Genomic DNA, 19399 nt, shown 5'->3' with positions numbered 1-19399 from the left:
ACACGGCTCTGCTCTGGTTTTCAAACAGACCGTTACATTAAGTCGGCTCCCCATACTAGGCCTTTGTGTTTATACTGCATGTATCTGTTGGAAGGAGCCTTGTTAAACCGTCACGCCATGTACAGTAAAAAAGAAAAGAGAACCGAAGAAAAGGGATGAATCACAATCCATGGAGTGAGGAGAAAATGAGAGGTGCTCTGAAAGAGTAGAGTCAGGACATGTACCCAGACTCCAGGAGCTGGCATACGTCTGGTAAAAATAGCTTTCTCCCTGCAATTAGGGTTAAGTGCCTTGCTCAAGGGCCCCCAACACACACGCTTTTACTCTCTGTTTATTATCTATGCATAGTCACTTGAACTCCTACATGTACATATTACCTCGACTAACCTGTGCCCCCATACATTGACTTTGTACCGGTACCCCCTGTATATAGCCTCGCTATTTTACTGTTGCTCTTTAATTATTTTTAACTCAACACTTATTTTTCTTAAAACTGCATTGTTGGATAAGGTTTGTAAAGTAAGCTTTCTCTGTGAGGTTTACCTACACCTGTTGTATTCGGCGCATGTGACAAATACAATTTGATTTGATTTGGACTGACAGCAGCCACGTCTTCAACATGGAGTTCCTCCGCTTGATGATGAAGCACAATGTCCATGTCATGTCCTCCCTTCCGCCACATACCCCCACCACCCAGACCACCGACAAGGCTGTCTTCAGGACACTGGAGTAACATAGTTTCTCTAGGGCTCCCTGCAAGGTCAACCAGCCAGACAGCCACTCACAAAGTATAATACCGATCGCTGTCGATAGTGCTGAAATATCAAACCTTTGATAGACGTTTTATGGTGCCAGGGCATAGTTTAGCTTTAGCTAATGGATAAATGTTTATTGGTAGGCCTATTTGGTCGTCCTTTTCTCAGGAAAGCCTAACATTTCAAATCAAATTTTATTGGTCACATACACATGGTTAGCAGATGTTATTGCGAGTGTAGCGAAATGCTTGTGCTTCTAGTTCCGACAGTGCAGTAATATCTAACAAGTAATCTCACAATTCCACAACAACTACCTAATACACACAAATCTAAAGGGATGTAATAAGAATATATACATATACATGCATGGATGACCGAGTAGCATAGGCAAGATGCAATAGATGGTATAAAATACAGTATACATATGAGATGAGTAATGCAAGATATGTAAAAATTATTAAAGTGGCATTATTAAAGTGAGTAGTGATCCATTTATTAAAGTGGCCAATGATTTCAAGTCTGTATGTAGGCAGCAGCATCTCTGTGTTTGTGATGGCTGTTTAACAGTTTGATGGCCTTGAGATAGAAGCTGTTTTTCAGTCTCTCGGTCCCAGCTTTGATGCACCTGTATTGACCTCGCCTTCTGGATGGTAGTGGGGTGAACAGGCAGTGGCACGGATGGCTGATGTCCTTGAAGATCTTTTTGGCCTTCCTGTAACATAGGGTGCTGTAGGTGTCCTGGAGGGCAGGTAGTTTGCCCCCGGTGATGCGTTGTGCAGATCGCACCACCCGGGAGAGCCTTGCGGTTGTGGGCGGTGCTGTTGCCGTACCAGGCGGTGATACAGGATGCACGTACCCTTGTGGGGCCCCAGTGTTGAGGATCAGCAAAGTGGAGGTGTTGTTTCCTACCTTCACCACCTGGGGGCGGCCTGTCAGAAAGTTCAGGACCCAATTGGGCGGGGTTGAGAACCAGGGTCTCAAGCTTAATGATAAGCTTGGAGGGTACTATGGTGTTGACTGCTAAGCTATAGTCAATCAATCAAATGTGTGTTTGGCACCACCAAATTTTGGGAAACCTTTCAAATTGCAGGTAGACACCAGTCAAATCGGTGCTGTGTGTCTCAAGAATAATTAATTTTTTACTTAAATAGGCAAATCAGTTAAGAACAAATTCTTATTTTCAATGACAGCCTAGGAACAGTGGGTTAACTGCCTGTTCAGGGGCAGAACAACAGATTTGTACCTTGTCAGCTCGGGGGTTTGAACTTGCAACCTTCCAGTTACTAGTCCAACGCTCTAACCACTAGGCTACCCTGCCACCCCAGAATGATGACAATGTTGAGTGTCCAGTCAGTTTCTTCTCCCGGAAATGTAACAAGTATCATTAAAACTATTCTGTAATTGAAGGGGAGGCTTTAGGTCTCATTTGGACTTTACAGCACTTCGAAGTCGATGTTGGTTCTGGTTTGACCCCTGTAACTGCTCTGGACGGCTCTGACTTAGAATACGTGGACAACTACAAATACTTAGGTGTCTGGTTAGACTGTAAACTCTCCTTCCAGGCCCATATCAAACATCTCCAATCCAGGGTTAAATCTAGAGTTGGCTTCCTATTTCGCAACAAAGCATCCTTCACTCATGCTGCCAAACATACCCTTGTAAAATTGACCATCCTACCAATCCTCGACTTTGGCGATGTCATTTACAAAATAGCCTCCAATACCCTACTCAACAAATTGGATGCAGTCTATCACAGTGCTATCCGTTTTGTCACCAAAGCCCCATATACTACCCACCATTGCGACCTGTACGCTCTCGTTGGCTGGCCCTCGCTTCATACTCGTCGCCAAACCCACTGGCTCCATGTCATCTACAAGACCCTGCTAGGTAAAGGCCCCCTTATCTCAGCTCGCTGGTCACCATAGCATCTCCCACCTGTAGCACACGCTCCAGCAGGTATATCTCTCTAGTCACCCCCAAAACCAATTCTTTCTTTGGCCGCCTCTCCTTCCAGTTCTCTGCTGCCAATGACTGGAACGAACTACAAAAATCTCTTAAATTGGAAACACTTATCTCCCTCACTAGCTTTAAACACCAACTGTCAGAGCATCTTACAGATTACTGCACCTGTACATAGCCCACCTATAATTTAGCCCAAACAACTACCTCTTTCCTAACTGTATTTAATTTATTTATTTATTTTGCTCCTTTGCACCCCATTATTTTTATTTCTACTTTGCACATTCTTCCATTGCAATACTACCATTCCAGTGTTTTACTTGCTATATTGTATTTACTTTGCCACCATGGCCTTTTTTGCCTTTACCTCCCTTCTCACCTAATTTGCTCACATTGTATATAGACTTGTTTTTTTTTACTGTATTATTGACTGTATGTTTGTTTTACTCCATGTGTAACTCTGTGTCGTTGTATGTGTCGAACTGCTTTGCTTTATCTTGGCCAGGTCGCAATTGTAAATGAGAACTTGTTCTCAACTTGCTTACCTGGTTAAATAAAGGTGAAATAAAAATAAATAAATAAAATAACTGTGTTCACTGACCACAACCTACTTATTTGCAAAATCCCAACCAACGCCTGATGCGTTGGGCTTTGTTCTTGCAACCATTCAACCTTGATATTAGACACATTAGTGGTAAGGATAATATCATTCCTGATGCTCTGTGTGCTCCTTTAACCTAGTTTGTATCTTCTCTCTGCTGACCCCTACAGGCTGTCTGCGCCTCTTTCCTCTTAAATTGCTCCCCAGGTACCAGGGCTGCCGAGTTTGAGGGGCGGACAGTCAGCTGGGGGACACGGGGCTACTGCTAGGAGCCGGGACTGGTATCCTTTTTTCTTTTTGGGGAACTTTGGATTGTTTTGAATATGTTGGGCCGAAATTTGGGTTGAGGGTGGGACCCTCATTTTAAGGAGGGGGGTGTCACAGGAACCCAGGAACCTAGGAAGAAACCTAGAGAGGAACCAGGCTCTGAGGGATGGCAAGTCTTTTTCTGGCTGTGCCGAGTGGAGATTATAACAGTACACGGCCAAGATGTTCAAACGTTCATAGATAATAAGAAATAATCACAGTAGTTGTAGAGGTTGCAACAGGTCAGCACCTCAGGAGTAAATGTCAGTTGGCTTTTCATAGCCGAGCATTCAGACTTACAGACAGCAGGTGCGGTAGAGAGAGTCGAAAAACAGCAGGTCCGGGACAAGGTCAGGGTTCCATAGCTGCAGGCAGAACAGTTGAAACTGGAGAAGCAGCATGGCCATGTGGACTGGGGACAACAAGGAGTCATCAGGTCAGGTTGTCCTGAGGCATGGTCCCGGGGCTCAGGTCCTTCGGGAGGGGAGGTAGAGAAAGAGAATTAGAGGGAGCATACTTGCATCGGTTTGATTTGAAGGAGAGATTGAATATATCCGTAAACACACCAGTCAGCTGGCCTGCGCATGCTCTGTGGACGCGGATTGAGATGCTGTCTGGGCCACGGAGAAGGAGAGCCCACAGTCCTTGGTAGCTGGCTGTGTCGGTGGCACTGCGTTATCCTCAAAGTGGGCGAAGAAGGTGTTTAGCTTGTCTGGAAGCAAGATGTCTGTGTCTGCAATGTGGCTGGTTTTCCTTTTGTAGTCTATGATTGTAGACCCTGCCACATATGTCTCTTGTCTGAGCCGTTGAATTGCGACTCCACTTGTCTCTATACTGATGTTTTACCTGTTTGATTGCTTTACGGAGGGAATAACTACACTGTTTGTATTCTGCCATATACCCAGTCCCCTTGCCATGGTTAAATGCGGTGGTTCGTGCTTTCAATTTTGCGCGATTGCCGCCATTTATCCATAGTTTCTGGTTAGGGTAGGTTTTTATAGTCACAGTGGGCACAACATCACCTATACACTTCCTGGTAAACTCAGTCACCGTATCAGTATGTTCGTTGATATTATTCTCAGAAGCTACCCGGAACATATCCCTGTCCTCGTGATTAAAACAATCTTGAAGCGGGGATTCTGATTGGTCAGACCAGCGTTTAATAGTCCTTAGCACGGGTACTTCCTGTTTGAGTGTCTGGCTATAGGAAGGGAAGAGCAAAATAGAGTTGTGGTCAGATTTGCCGAAAGGAGGGCTGGGAAGGGCCTTGTAGGCATCCCGGAAGTTGGAGTAGCAATGGTCGAGTGATTGGGCAGCGCGAATACTAGTCTATGTGTTGATAGAACTTCGGCAGCCTTTTTCTCAAAATGTCTTTATTAAATCCCCAGCTACGATAATTGCGGCCTCGGGATATGTGGTTTCCAGTTTGCATAAAGTTCAGTGAAGTTCTTTGAGGGCTGTCATGGTATCGGCTTGAGTGGGGATATACGTGGCCGTGACTATAACCCCAAAAAATTGTCTTGGGAGATATTGATTGTGAGATATTCTAGGTCGGGTGAACAGAAGGACTTGAGATCCTGTTTGTTATCACAACTACACCATGAGTTGTTAATCATGAAACATGCACCCCGTTCCTTCTTCATCCCGGAGAGATGTTTATTCCTGTTTGCGCGATGAACTGAGAATGCAGCTGGCTCGACCAGCTCAGACAGTATATCCCAAGAGAGCCATGTTTCCGTGAAACAGAGAAAGTTGTATTCCTGGTCGTAGTGAGTTACCGCCGCTCTGATATTCAATAGTTCTTCTCGGCTGTATGTAATAACATAAAACATTTTCTGGTCTAATAATGTAAGAAATAATAAATAAAAAACAAAATACTGCAAAGTTTGCAAAGAGCTAAAAGCAAGGCAACCCTTTCTGTTGGCCACCCCTCGGAGCCTGGTTTCTTCTAGGTTTCTTCCAATGCAAATAGTCCAGGTAGACAGAACTGTGCAGGCTTTTTAAATGTTTTTTAGCAAACTGGTAATCTGGTCTTCCTGTTTTTGAGGCTTACATCTTGTGGTAAACCCTCTGTATTTACTCTGGTGAAGTCTTCTCTTGATTGCTGACTTTGACATTGGGCATTTTGTATACATTTATTTTCATCTGGCCGCTTCTGGGGCGTTTCTTTAAGATGCCGCCAAAGTCGACTGAATTCCGGTAGACAGAAACGGCCGATGTACTTGGGCCGATTCTGGGCAGTCATTCATTTTGATTCCGGGCCGAGTCCGAAACACGATTCCTGGCCGATTCAATCAGTTCCGATCCCACAGAAGAGGGCTGCTTCTGGGTCAATTCCTCTTTGCTAGATGGGAACCTTTCGGTTACTGGCCCAACGCTCTAACCACTAGGCTACGTTGGCCATGCTGACAGCGTTTCACAACGCAACCCCTCCCCGTTTTCCAACTTGTCAATCAGTACAGCACCGATTCCGTTCAACTGAACATTCCAGAATGTAAAAACATACCCAACATACCCAGGCCAAGTAGCCCACATCCTCTGAAGTGTCTGGATAGCTAGCCCTGACTTCTCCATACACTGACTACGCTACATGTAACCCAGTTTTTCCATCCTTATAAGTACTTTGTTTACTTTTCTGCTTGTAACATGCTTTTGACATGTGGAGTTCTCTGGGGCAGCTAGCTAACCAGATGTAGATTGGGACTGCGTGTTCTAAATGAGTTGGTTATCGTTAACTTTCCAAAAAGTCTTAAAAAGTAACAAAAACTGAAAGGGTTTTTGATCATCATTTAAGGTTAGGCTAATTTATTTTAACTAGGCAAGTCAGTTAAGAACAAATTCTTATTTATAATGACAACCTATCAGGGTACAGTGGGTTAACTGCCTTGTTCAGGGGCAGAACAACAGATTTTTATCTTGTTAGCTCAGGATTTGATCCAGCAACCTTTTGGTTACTGGCCCAATGCTCTAACCACTAGGCTACCTGCCACCAAGTGTTTGCAGTGTGGTTAAGGTTAGGTTGAAAATTAGATTTAAGAAGATAAACTGCAGAAATGGCCGTGGTTTATGACTTTGTGACTGTTTAAACCAGTGACGACCCCAAACCATGCGGTGGCGCACCAATCATCAACTGAAGAATTCGAAAAACACGGAAGTTACCTCGAAAGCGCCAAAAATCGAAATACCAGACGTGAAATAGTTAGCCACTTGTTTGCTCTGTAGTCAACAACACAATATCAGGTAATCAAACTACTCATTGCAAAGTCGTTATACTAAGAATCACTGTTTGAATAATCTAGCTTTAAACATTTATAACGATTATGTGTGTCAGACAAAGCAAGCGAGGTAGCCAAGTTAGCTATCTGGGCTAACGTTAAATCGTGAATGTTAGCTAGTTAACGTTAAAGCAGACCACAAGTTCAAATGTACTGATATGAGAAATGGTAGTATACCGTAGCCAAATACCCAAGTAAAACCATTGATCTGAATTCGAATTGTTTATTGATTCCGTTTTTTATTTTATTCATAGGAACAATGACGGAGAACACTTTCCCCGTGTATAAAGTGGACGCCATCGTAACCTTTTTCCGCACTGAGGTCCTTACCGGGCAGGAGGCAAAACATTTCACTAAGAACGACCTTGCCCCGAGCCCAAAGGTAATACACGTTTTTAAATTAGCATGAATATGATTGCATGAGTTCTCCAATAACACACACAGAGGTTGTATTGTGTATATGACTCAAATAAAAGTTATAATTTATTTGCAGCTGCCAATGTTGGTAGTGTAATACAATGTTGTTGTCCCCATTGTAGCCAGATGCAGTACAGAGACTGTACATGAGAATACTGCAACTCCTGTACCGCTTCAAGCCTGAGTGTCATTACATGGTATGTACACTTACACTACAAATAATATTTTATTGGTCACATACACATGTTTAGCTTATTGTGGATGTAGCGAAATGCTTGTACAAATATGGTTATATTACTTTTAATCAATTCAATATGCACTGCTGTATACAAGTTTGGGGTCACTTAGAAATGTCCTTGTTGTTGAAAGAAAGGCAAAAAAAATGTCCATTAAAATAACACCAGATTGATCAGAAATACAGTGTAGATGTTGTAAATGAGCTGGAAAATAGCTGGAAACGGCTGGTTTTTAATGGAATATCTACATAGGTGTACAGATGCCCATTATCAGCAACCATCACTCCTGTGTTCCAATGGCACGTTGTGTTGGCTAATCCAAATTTATAATTTTAAAAGGCTAAGTGATCATTAGAAAAATCTTTTGCAATTATGTTAGCACAGCTGAAAACTGTTGAGATTAAAGAAGCAATAAAACTGTCCTTCTTTAGACTAGTTCAGTATCTGGTATCTGGAGCGTCAGCATTTGTGGATTTGATTACAGTCTCAAAATGGCCAGAAACAAAGAACTTTCTTCTGAAATTCATCAGTCTGTTATTGTTCTGAGAAATTATGACTTTTCCATGTGAGAAATTGCCAAGAAACTTAAGATCTCGTACAATGCTACTACTCACAGAACAGTTCTAACCAGAATAGAAAGAGGAGTGGGAGGTCCCGGTGCACAACTGAGCAAGAGGACAAGTACATTAGAGTGTCTAGTTTGAGAAACAGACGCCTCACAAGTCCTCAACTGTCAGCTTCATTAAATAGTACCTGCAAAACACCAGTCTCAACGTCAACAGTGAAGCGGCGACTCCGGGACGCTGGCCTTCTAGGCAGAGTTCCTCTGTCCAGTGTCTGTGTTTTTTTTGCCCATCTTAATATTTTTCCTTGCAACTCAACTTGCGCACAAGTTTCAGCCTGCTGGCAGAGGCAACTAGGTTTTTGCAAAAATGGCCTGGTACTGGTTGAAATTCATGATGGTGTTGACCTTAAAGGCCCAGTGCGATTAAAACCTTGATTTTTTTCAATGCCCCCACTCAGGCTCCCGAGGGGCGCTGCGGTCTAAGGCAGTGAGTCTCAGTGCAAGAGACGTCACTATAGTAACTGGTTTGAATCCAGGTTGTGTCACATCCGGCTGTGATTGGGAGTCCCATAGGGCGGCGCACAATTGGCCCAGAGTCTTCCGGGTTTTTCCCGGGGTAGGCCGTCATTGTAAATAGATTTTCTTAACTGACTTGCCTAGTTAAATAAATGTTCTATATATATATATGTACTGTATTTACTGAACAAAATTTTAAACTCAACATGCAAAGATTTTAAGGCGTTGCAGTTCATATCAGTCAATTGAAATAACTTAATCCCTAATCTATGTATTTCATATGACTGGGCAGGGGCGCACAGCCTTGGGAGACCATAGGCCCACTCACTGGGGAGCCAGGCCCAGCCAATCAGAATGAGCCCCCCAATTTTTTTTTTTATTACAGACATAATTACTCCTCAGTTTCATCAGCTGTCCGAGTGGCTGGTCTCAGACGATCCCGCAGGTGAAGAAGCTGAATGTGGAGGTCCTGGGCTGGCGTGTTTTCACGTGGACTGCTGTAGTGAGGCCAGTTGGACGTACTGCTAAATTCTCTCAAATGAATTTGGAGGCGTCTTAAATTCTCTGGCAACAGCTCTGGTGGACATTCCTGCAGTCAGCATGACAACAGCTCTGGTGGACATTCCTGCAGTCAACATGCCTATTGCACGCTCCCTCAACTTGAGACATCTGTGGCATTGTGTTGTGTGAAAACTGCACATTTTAGAGTGTCCTTATATTGTCCAAAGCACAATGTGCACCTGTGTAATGATCATGCTGTTTAATCAGGTTCTTGATATGCCACACCTGTCAGGTGGATGGATTATCTTGGTAAAGGAGAAATGCTCACTAACAGGGATGTAAACACATTTGAGAGAAATAAGCTTTTTGTGCGTATGGAACATTTCTGGGATCTTTTATTTCAGCTCATGAAACATGGGACCAACACTTTACATGTTGCGTTTTATATTTTTGTTCAGTGTAGTTAAATGTAAGGATGCACGGATATGACACTTTTGGCCGATACCGATCTAAGGCACTGCATCTCAGTGCAAGAGGCGTCACTACAGTCCCTGGTTCGAATCCAGGCTGTATCACATTCGGCCGTGATTGGGATTCCCATAGGTTGGTGCACAATTGGCCCAGTGTTGGCCGGGGTCGGCCGTCATTGTAAATAAGAATTTGTTCTTTAACCAACATGCCTAGTTAAAGGTTACACACACACACACAACCATACTGACCAAAAAGTTATTTTGTTGGATTTTATGTATGTCCCCATTACCAGTAAAACATCATCAAAACCTATTTCTTTCACTTGCTGTGCTGTTTTGTTGTTCATTTGTTCAGTCATTTCATTCTCAACCAGGATTTCTATGGAACGCCGTCTGGGTCTTTGCGTGTCAAAAAAGATACACGTCAAATAACACTTTGAACAATCTGGACTGACATAATTTAACGGGGCACTGCATTTTTTACGTAGTTATTACACTGTCACTCGTATTTCCTATGTCACAATGATTCATCTACACGTATGCTATGATGCTGGTAAATTTGTTTTGTGCACCTACAGTGCTGGTCAAAAAGAAAAATGCTATCTAGCTCATGGATGCAAACAATGTTGTTCCCCAAAAACATAGCAAAACGACATCTGTTTCAGTAGCATAGCTAGGTGTCATCTAAAATAGCCCTAATTTATAAGACAGTTCTTATTTGATTAATGCTGGTCGGACCCATCTATGTGAAGCTAGCCACAATAAGGATTAGCCACAATAGTGGACTTTGCGGTTAGCCTTCAAAATAAAGGTATGGCATAATTATACTAAACTCAGCAAAAAAGAAAGTCCTCTCACTGTCAACTGCGTTTATTTTCAGCAAACTTAACATGTGTAAATATTTGTATAAATATAACAAAATTCAACAACTTAGACATAAACTGAACAAGTTTCACAGACGTGACAGAAATGGAATAATGTGTCCCTGAACAAAGGAGGGGTCAAAAGTAACAGTCAGTATCTGGTGTGGCCACCAGCTGCACTAAGTACTGAAGTGCATATCCTCATGGACTGCACCAGATTTGCCAGTTCTTGCTGTGTGATGGTACCCCACTCTTCTACCAAGGCACCTGCAAGTTCCCGGACATTTCTGGGGGGGAATGGCCCTAGCCCTCACCCTCCAATCCAACAGGTCCCAGACGCGCTCAATGGGATTAGCCGCAGTTCACGAATGCATACAACTATTTTTAGTCTGCTGTAATAAAGACTATGTATTTCTAACCCCCGTTAGAACAGACTCTTGTACACCTATTTAGTATTGTTTACACTGGTCCAAATGGTCAGAGAAAATGATATTGTGATCTAACAGAAACTGTTTGGCACATAATACTCACGCAACGCATGCTCCTATACCCTCCTTTGTCTTGATCTCCAGTAGTTTCCACCACTAAGTCAAATGTCTCCCACAGATCTGACTTCCCCTTTCCCTCTTGATCTCCAGTAGTTTCCACCACTAAGTCAAATGTCTCCCACAGATCTGACTTCCCCTTTCCCTCTTGATCTCCAGTAGTTTCCACCACTAAGTCAAATGTCTCCCACAGATCTGACTTACCCTTTCCCTCTTGAGCAACCAGTAAACATTAGCTTGTTTTGAGTTGATTTTTCATGTCCTCCGCATCCATTATGCTGTCGACATTACTGTGTTCGGAGTTTGTTATAACCAGTTTACTGATGTGATTACAATAGACTGTAGGTCAGGCCCTATTGGTCACATGCATGGCGATGCTGTTTTTCGTGAACAAATTAGGGATTTTGGTAACTGAACTTTTCAGTCAAAAACTGTTAAGAATCTCAAAGGCTGAAATTGTTGCAGCTTTGGCATGGACAGAGCAATATATACTTCCTGTGCTGTGGTGCCTTTTCTCTACAGTAGGGAGGAGAGCGAGACAACGTGCGCGAGTCACACGGGCACTCCTGTAAAAAAAAAAGAAATGTTTGTGACCATCGGGCTCTTGAGTAATTTGTCTTAATGATCTTGTATTGTATTTAATTATTTAAGTGTGCTTAAAGCATCAGACAAGCTCAGTGCATATGTAGTTGATTTTATTCAAAGACATAGGGTGTGTCTCTCTATAAATGGAAAAGTAAGTTTAAACATTTCGACCAATCGATTGGTGAAAAGAGCAGGACGACTCTCGTTCCACCATTATTTATTTGTTGAGGGGACAGCTCTACATATCAGAAAGGGTTAGGGTTAACCCTAACCCCATTATTTATTTGTTGAGGGGAAAGCTCTACATATCAGAAAGGGTTAGGGTTAACCCTAACCCCATTATTTATTTGTTGAGGGGACAGCTCTACATATCAGAAAGCCAAACACCCAGGAGTCCAAGTGTGCACTTCACATTTCAATATCATATAATTCCTATCTTGATAGTGTCAACGTTTATGATCACTATGTTTGATGTACAGTTACAAGATGACATGTCGTCATACCCGGGGTTCTGAACAGAATGAACCTATGTACTTTATATCTATTGACATGTCGTCATACCCGGGGTTCTGAACAGAATGAACCTATGTACTTTATATCTATTGACATGTCGTCATACCCGGGGTTCTGAACAGAATGAACCTATGTACTTTATATCTATTGTGAAGAACATTGGCTGCGGAACGCTCACCTGAATGCACTCATCATGACTCCTTTCTATACCGTCTGTTTCTCTGAAGTGCCTTGTGAAAGCCTAACAACACTGTAAGATGACATTTTATAACTTAGCTAGTCATGTTGGCAACAGATCAAATCAAATTTATTTGTCACATACACATGGTTAGCAGATGTTAATGCGAGTGTAGCGAAATGCTTGTGCTTCTAGTTCCGACAATGCAGTAATAACCAACAAGTAATCTAACTAACAATTCCAAAACTACTGTCTTATACACATTGTAAGGGGATAAAGAATATGTACATAAAGATATATGAATGAGTGATGGTACAGAGCAGCATAGGCAAGATACAGTAGATGGTATCGAGTACAGTATATACATATGAGATGAGTATGTAAACAAAGTGGCATAGTTAAAGTGGCTAGTGAGACATGTGTTACATAAGGATGCAGTAGATGATATAGAGTACAGTATATACATATGAGATGAGTATGTAAACAAAGTGGCATAGTTAAAGTGGCTAGTGAGACATGTATTACATAAGGATGCAGTCGATGATATAGAGTACAGTATATACGTATGCATATGAGATGAATAATGTAGGGTATGTAACATTATATTAGGTAGCATTGTTTAAAGTGGCTAGTGATATATTTTACATCATTTCCCATCAATTCCCATTATTAAAGTGGCTGGAGTTGAGTCAGTGTCAGTGTGTTGGCAGCAGCCACTCAATGTTAGTGGTGGCTGTTTAACAGTCTGATGGCCTTGAGATAGAAGCTGTTTTTCAGTCTCTCGGTCCCAGCTTTGATGCACCTGTACTGACCTCGCCTTCTGGATGATAGCGGGGTGAACAGGCAGTGGCTCGGGTGGTTGTTGTCCTTGATTATCTTTATGGCCTTCCTGTAACATCGGGGTGGTGTAGGTGTCCTGGAGGGCAGGTAGTTTGCCCCCGGTGATGCGTTGTGCAGACCTCACTACCCTCTGGAGAGCCTTACGGTTGTGGGCGGAGCAGTTGCCGTACCAGGCGGTGATACAGCCCGCCAGGATGCTCTCGATTGTGCATCTGTAGAAGTTTGTGAGTGCTTTTGGTAAAAAGCCAAATTTCTTCAGCCTCCTGAGGTTGAAGAGGCGCTACTGCGCCTTCTTCACGATGCTGTCTGTGTGAGTGGACCAATTCAGTTTGTCTGTGATGTGTATGCCGAGGAACTTAAAACTTACTACCCTCTCCACTACTGTTCCATCGATGTGGATAGGGGGGTGTTCCCTCTGCTGTTTCCTGAAGTCCACAATCATCTCCTTAGTTTTGTTGACATTGAGTGTGAGGTTATTTTCCTGACACCACACTCCGAGGGCCCTCACCTCCTCCCTGTAGGCCGTCTCATCGTTGTTGGTAATCAAGCCTACCACTGTTGTGTCGTCCGCAAACTTGATGATTGAGTTGGAGGCGTGCGTGGCCACGCAGTCGTGGGTGAACAGGGAGTACAGGAGAGGGCTCAGAACGCACCCTTGTGGGGCCCCAGTGTTGAGGATCAGCGGGGTGGAGATGTTGTTGCCTACCCTCACCACCTGGGGGCGGCCCGTCAGGAAGTCCAGTACCCAGTTGCACAGGGCGGGGTCGAGACCCAGGGTCTCGAGCTTGATGACGAGCTTGGAGGGTACTATGGCGTTGAATGCCGAGCTGTAGTCGATGAACAGCATTCTCACATAGGTATTCCTCTTGTCCAGGTGGGTTAGGGCAGTGGGCAGTGTGGTTGAGATTGCATCGTCTGTGGACCTATTTGGGCGGTAAGCAAATTGGAGTGGGTCTAGGGTGTCAGGTAGGGTGGAGGTGATATGGTCCTTGACTAGTCTCTCAAAGCACTTCATGATGACGGAAGTGAGTGCTACGGGGCGGTAGTCATTTAGCTCAGTTACCTTAGCTTTCTTGGGAACAGGAACAATGGTGACCCTCTTGAAGCATGTGGGAACAGCAGACTGGTATAGGGATTGATTGAATATGTCCGTAAACACACCGGCCAGCTGGTCTGCGCATGCTCTGAGGGCGTGGCTGGGGATGCCTTCTGGGCCTGCACCCTTGCGAGGGTTAGCACGTTTAAATGTCTTACTCACCTCGGCTGCAGTGAAGGAGAGTCCGCATGTTTTCGTTGCAGGCCGTGTCAGTGGCACTGTATTGTCCTCAAAGCAGGCAAAAAAGTTATTTAGTCTGCATGGGAGCAAGACATCCTGGTCCGTGACTGGGCTGGTTATCTTCTTGTAGTCCGTGATTGACTGTAGACCCTGCCACATACCTCTTGTGTCTGAGCCGTTGAATTGAGATGCTACTTTGTCTCTATACTGACGCTTAGCTTGTTTGATAGCCTTGCGGAGGGAATAGCTGCACTGTTTGTATTCGGTCATGTTACCAGTCACCTTGCCCTGATTAAAAGCAGTGGTTCGCGCTTTCAGTTTCACGCGGATGCTGCCATCAATCCACGGTTTCTGGTTAGGGAATGTTTTAATCGTTGCTATGGGAACGACATCTTCAACGCACGTTCTAATGAACTCGCACACCGAATCAGCGTATTCGTCAATGTTGTTATCTGACGCAATACGAAACATATCCCAGTCCACGTGATGGAGGCAGTCTTGGAGTGTGGAGTCAGCTTAGAACAAGCTTTCAAATGATGCCCACCCGACCCAGAGTGCGATTTATAATGGATTGTTTTTGGATTGTGTAAACATCCAGGGCTGTGAATTGAATTGGACTGTCCATTCGCGTAGACGAAGGATTTCAAGGATCTGGAAGGATTCTGTATGGAGGAATGGTCTAAGATCCCTCACATTGTCTTCTCCAATCTCATAAATCATTTTAGAAAAAGGCTTTGTCGTTATCCCAGCAAGGTGAGGTATTGTCGTTATCCCAGCAGGGTGAGGTATTGTCGTTATCCCAGCAGGGTGAGGTATTGTCGTTATCCCAGCAGGGTGAGGTATTGTTGTTATCCCAGCAGGGTGAGGTATTGTCGTTATCCCAGCAGGGTGAGGTATTGTCGTTATCCCAGCAGGGTGAGGTATTGTCGTTATCCCAGCAGGGTGAGGTATTGTCGTTATCCCAGCAGGGTGAGGTATTGTCGTTATCCCAGCAGGGTGAGGTATTGTCGTTATCCCAGCAGGGTGAGGTATTGTCGTTATCCCAGCAGGGTGAGGTATTGTCGTTATCCCAGCAGGGTGAGGTATTGTCGTTATCCCAGCAGGGTGAGGTATTGTCGTTATCCCAGCAGGGTGAGGTATTGTTGTTATCCCAGCAGGGTGAGGTATTGTTGTTATCCCAGGAAGGTGAGGTATTGTTGTTATCCCAGCAGGGTGAGGTATTGTCGTTATCCCAGCAGGGTGAGGTATTGTCGTTATCCCAGCAGGGTGAGGTATTGTCGTTATCCCAGCAGGGTGAGGTATTGTTGTTATCCCAGCAGGGTGAGGTATTGTTGTTATCCCAGCAGGGTGAGGTATTGAAAAAAGGTGTGTGAATAATTTTGACCCCTATCTTTTTGAGAAAAATATATATTACCTGTTAAACAAGATCTCGGAGTAATTGTATTACTATAATATAATTTCCCCCAAATAGTTTCCTACAAAATACTCATTTTTACTCATCTTTATCAAGGATGTCAATCATTAATACTTTTGGACCCCACTGTATGTGCAGTATATACTGAGCCTTCAGAAGGTATTCACACCCCTTGACTGATACTGAGCCTTCAGAAAGTATTCACACCCCTTGACTGATACAGAGCCTTTAGAAAGTATTCACACCCCTTGACTGATACATAGCCTTCAGAAAGTATTCACACCCCTTGACTGGTACAGAGCCTTCAGAAGGTATTCACACCCCTTGACTGATACAGAGCTTTCAGAAGGTATTCACACCCATTGACTGATACTGAGCCTTCAGAAAGTATTCACACCCCTTGACTGATACAGAGCCTTCAGAAAGTACTCACACCCCTTGACTGGTACAGAGCCTTCAGAAGGTATTCACACCCCTTGACTGATACAGAGCCTTCAGAAAGTATTCACACCCCTTGACTTATTCCACATTTAGTTCTTACAGCCTGAATTCAATAAAACAAATGTATCTAACCCATCTACAAACAATACTCCATAATGACAAAGTGAAAACATTTTATACATTTTTGCAAATGTATTGAAAACGAAATGCATCCCATTTACATTAGGCCCCTAAGTCCCAGACTCATGTTCACCAGTTGAAACCTTACACTCACTACCTACAGTTAGGATATGAGTCAATACTTTGCACCTTTGGCAGCGATTACAGCTGTGAGGCTTTCTGGGTAAGTCTCTAAGAGCTTTCCACATCTGGATTGTCCAATATTTGCACATTTATTCTTTATACATTTCTTCAAGCGCATTTCTTTGCCTGTGCTTAGCTATTTTCTGTTTCTTTTTATTCAAAACAAAAAACTCCCTAGTCCTTACTGATGACAAGCATACCCATAACATTATGCAGCCACCACCATGCTTGAAAATATGAAGTGATACTCAGTAATGTGTTGGATTTGCCCCAAATATAACACATGTTTTGGAATATTTTTATTCTGTACAGGCTTCCTTCTTTTCACTCTGTTATTTAGGTTAGTATTGTGGAGTAACTACAATGTTGTTGATCCATCCTCAGTTTTATCCTATCACAGCAATTCAACTCTAACTATTTTAAAGTCCCCATTGGTCTCATGGTGAAATCCTGAGCGGTTTCCTTCCTCTCTGGCAACTGAGGGATATTCAATGTCTGCTTTTTAAAATTTTGACCCATTCTTTGAAAGGTATTGGAAATCCTCCCTTGTCTTTGTGGTTGAATCGGTTTGAAATTCAGTGCTCGACTGAGGGAACTTACAGATAATTCTATGTGTGGGATACAGAGATGAGGTAGTCATTCAAAAACGTTTTTGCACACAGTGAGTTCATGCAACTTATTATATGACTTGAATTTATTTAGAGGTTGAATACTTATTCACTCACGAGATTTCAGCTTTTCATTTTTAATTCATTTGTAACAATTTCTAAAAACTTAAGTCCACTTTGACACTTTCAGGTATTGTGTATAGGCCAGGGACACAATCTAAATGTAATCCATTTTAAATTCAGGCTGTATTACAAATGTGGAAAAGTCTAGGCCCGTGAATACTTTCTAAAGGCATTGTATGTATGTATCTGATTCATCCAAGCCCTGTTATTTCTATCTGATGTGTTTCCCTACAGGTCCCATTCTCTGAAAACATCCAGCACCCCCAGCTCCATGAGTGGCCCACTGCTGTCATGAGTGTCTACCTGAGGATGTGAGTTGTTGTCTACCTGAGGATGTGAACTGCTGCTGTTAATGATATTGTCTACCTGAGGATGTGAGTTGTTGTCTACCTGAGGATGTGAGTTGTTGTCTACCTGAGGATGTGAGTTGTTGTCTACCTGAGGATGTGAGTTGTTGTCGTCTGCCTGAGATTGCTTTTTACTGATCTGTGAAACTGATTCCACACGGTTAGAAATGTTTTAAGTGTAAATCTGTCAATGTTCTAACTGTGTGGAGTCCGTTTTTTGTATTTATTATGGATCCCCGGTGGATGGCTCGGGGTCATGGAGGTGTATTTATCATGGATCCCCGGTGGATGGCTCGGGGTCATGGAGGTGTATTTATCATGGATCCCCGGTGGATGGCTCGGGGTCATGGAGGTGTATTTATCATGGATCCCCGGTGGATGGCTCGGGGTCATGGAGGTGTATTTATCATGGATCCCCGGTGGATGGCTCGGGGTCATGGAGGTGTATTTATCATGGATCCCGGTGGATGGCTCGGGGTCATGGAGGTGTATTTATCATGGATCCCCGGTGGATGGCTCGGGGTCATGGAGGTGTATTTATCATGGATCCCCGGTGGATGGCTCGGGGTCATGGAGGTGTATTTATCATGGATCCCCGGTGGATGGCTCGGGGTCATGGAGGTGTATTTATCATGGATCCCCGGTGGATGGCTCGGGGTCATGGAGGCGTATTTATTATGGATCCCTGGTGGATGGCTCGGGGTCATGGAGGTGTATTTATTATGGATCCCTGGTGGATGGCTCGGGGTCATGGAGGTGTATTTATTATGGATCCCCGGTGGATGGCTCGGGGTCATGAAGGTGTATTTATTATGGATCCCTGGTGGATGGCTCGGGGTCATGAAGGTGTATTTATTATGGATCCCCACTAGCTGCTGCTAAGCCAGAAGCTACTCTTTCTGGGGACCAGTAAAAATGAAGGCAGTATAATATACATTATAGTAACACTTTTAAACATTAAAATACATTTTCCAACAGATTTCACAGTACATTAAGTCCTCAGGCCACTAGTCTACTACAACACACTATCCAGGTGTGTAGGGTGTTTGTTGTGTGTGTTTTGTGTACCTGTGAGTGTGACTTCACAGTCCTTGCTGTTCCATTAGGTGTATTTGTATTATTTTTCTCCATATTCTACTTCTTGCATGAGTTACTACTGCTTGCATGAGTTTTAGGGCTCCCGAGTGGCTCAGTGGTGTAAGGCACTGCATCTCAGTGCTACAGGCATCATTACAGACCATGGTTCGATTCCAGGCTGTATCACAATCGGCCATGATTGGGAGTCCTATAGGGCGGGGCACAATTGGCCCAGCGTTGTTAGAGTTTGGCAGGGGGAAGGCAGTCATTGTAAATAAGAATTTGATCTTAATTGACTTGTCTAGTTAAATAAAATAGAAAATTGATGTGGAGTAGAGTTCCATGTAGCCATGGCTCTATGTATTACTGCGCGCCTCTCATAGTCTGTTCTGGACTTGAGATGTGTGAAAAGATCTCTGGTGGCATTTCTTGTAGTATGGTAGTCCGAGCTGTGTGCTAGTAACTCAGAGCTCTGTGCATTCAACTTGCCAATACTTCTTACATAAAACAAGTAGTGATGAAGTCAATCTCATCTCCACTTTGAGCCATGAGAGATTGACATGCATATTATTAATGTTAGCTCTACGTGTACATTTAAGGGCCAGCAATGCTGCCCTGTTCTGAGCCAACTGCAAGTCCCTCTTTGTGCCACCGGACCACACGACTGGGCAGTAGTACAGGTGCG

The 19399-nt window shown here is 43.6% G+C and overlaps 1 protein-coding gene across 1 annotated transcript in view; it reads left to right on the top strand.

Annotated features, from left to right (window-relative positions):
* The first annotated feature begins 6753 nt into the window (after positions 1–6753).
* Positions 6754–19399, top strand: part of nuf2 (UF2 component of NDC80 kinetochore complex) — a 30304-nt gene continuing 17658 nt past the window's right edge. Inside the window, exons 1-4 of the mRNA XM_065002125.1 lie at positions 6754–6861; positions 7151–7278; positions 7436–7510; positions 17525–17601. Of these exons, the coding sequence (XP_064858197.1) occupies positions 7156–7278; positions 7436–7510; positions 17525–17601 (275 nt within the window). The 5' untranslated portion in view covers positions 6754–6861; positions 7151–7155. The remainder of the gene's footprint in view (positions 6862–7150; positions 7279–7435; positions 7511–17524; positions 17602–19399) is intronic.

Source organism: Oncorhynchus nerka, linkage group LG15 (assembly GCF_034236695.1).
Source record: "Oncorhynchus nerka isolate Pitt River linkage group LG15, Oner_Uvic_2.0, whole genome shotgun sequence".
NCBI classification, from domain to species: domain Eukaryota; kingdom Metazoa; phylum Chordata; class Actinopteri; order Salmoniformes; family Salmonidae; genus Oncorhynchus; species Oncorhynchus nerka.
The sequence above is the reverse complement of the archived record's forward strand: the minus strand, read 5'-3'. Positions and strand labels throughout refer to the sequence as shown.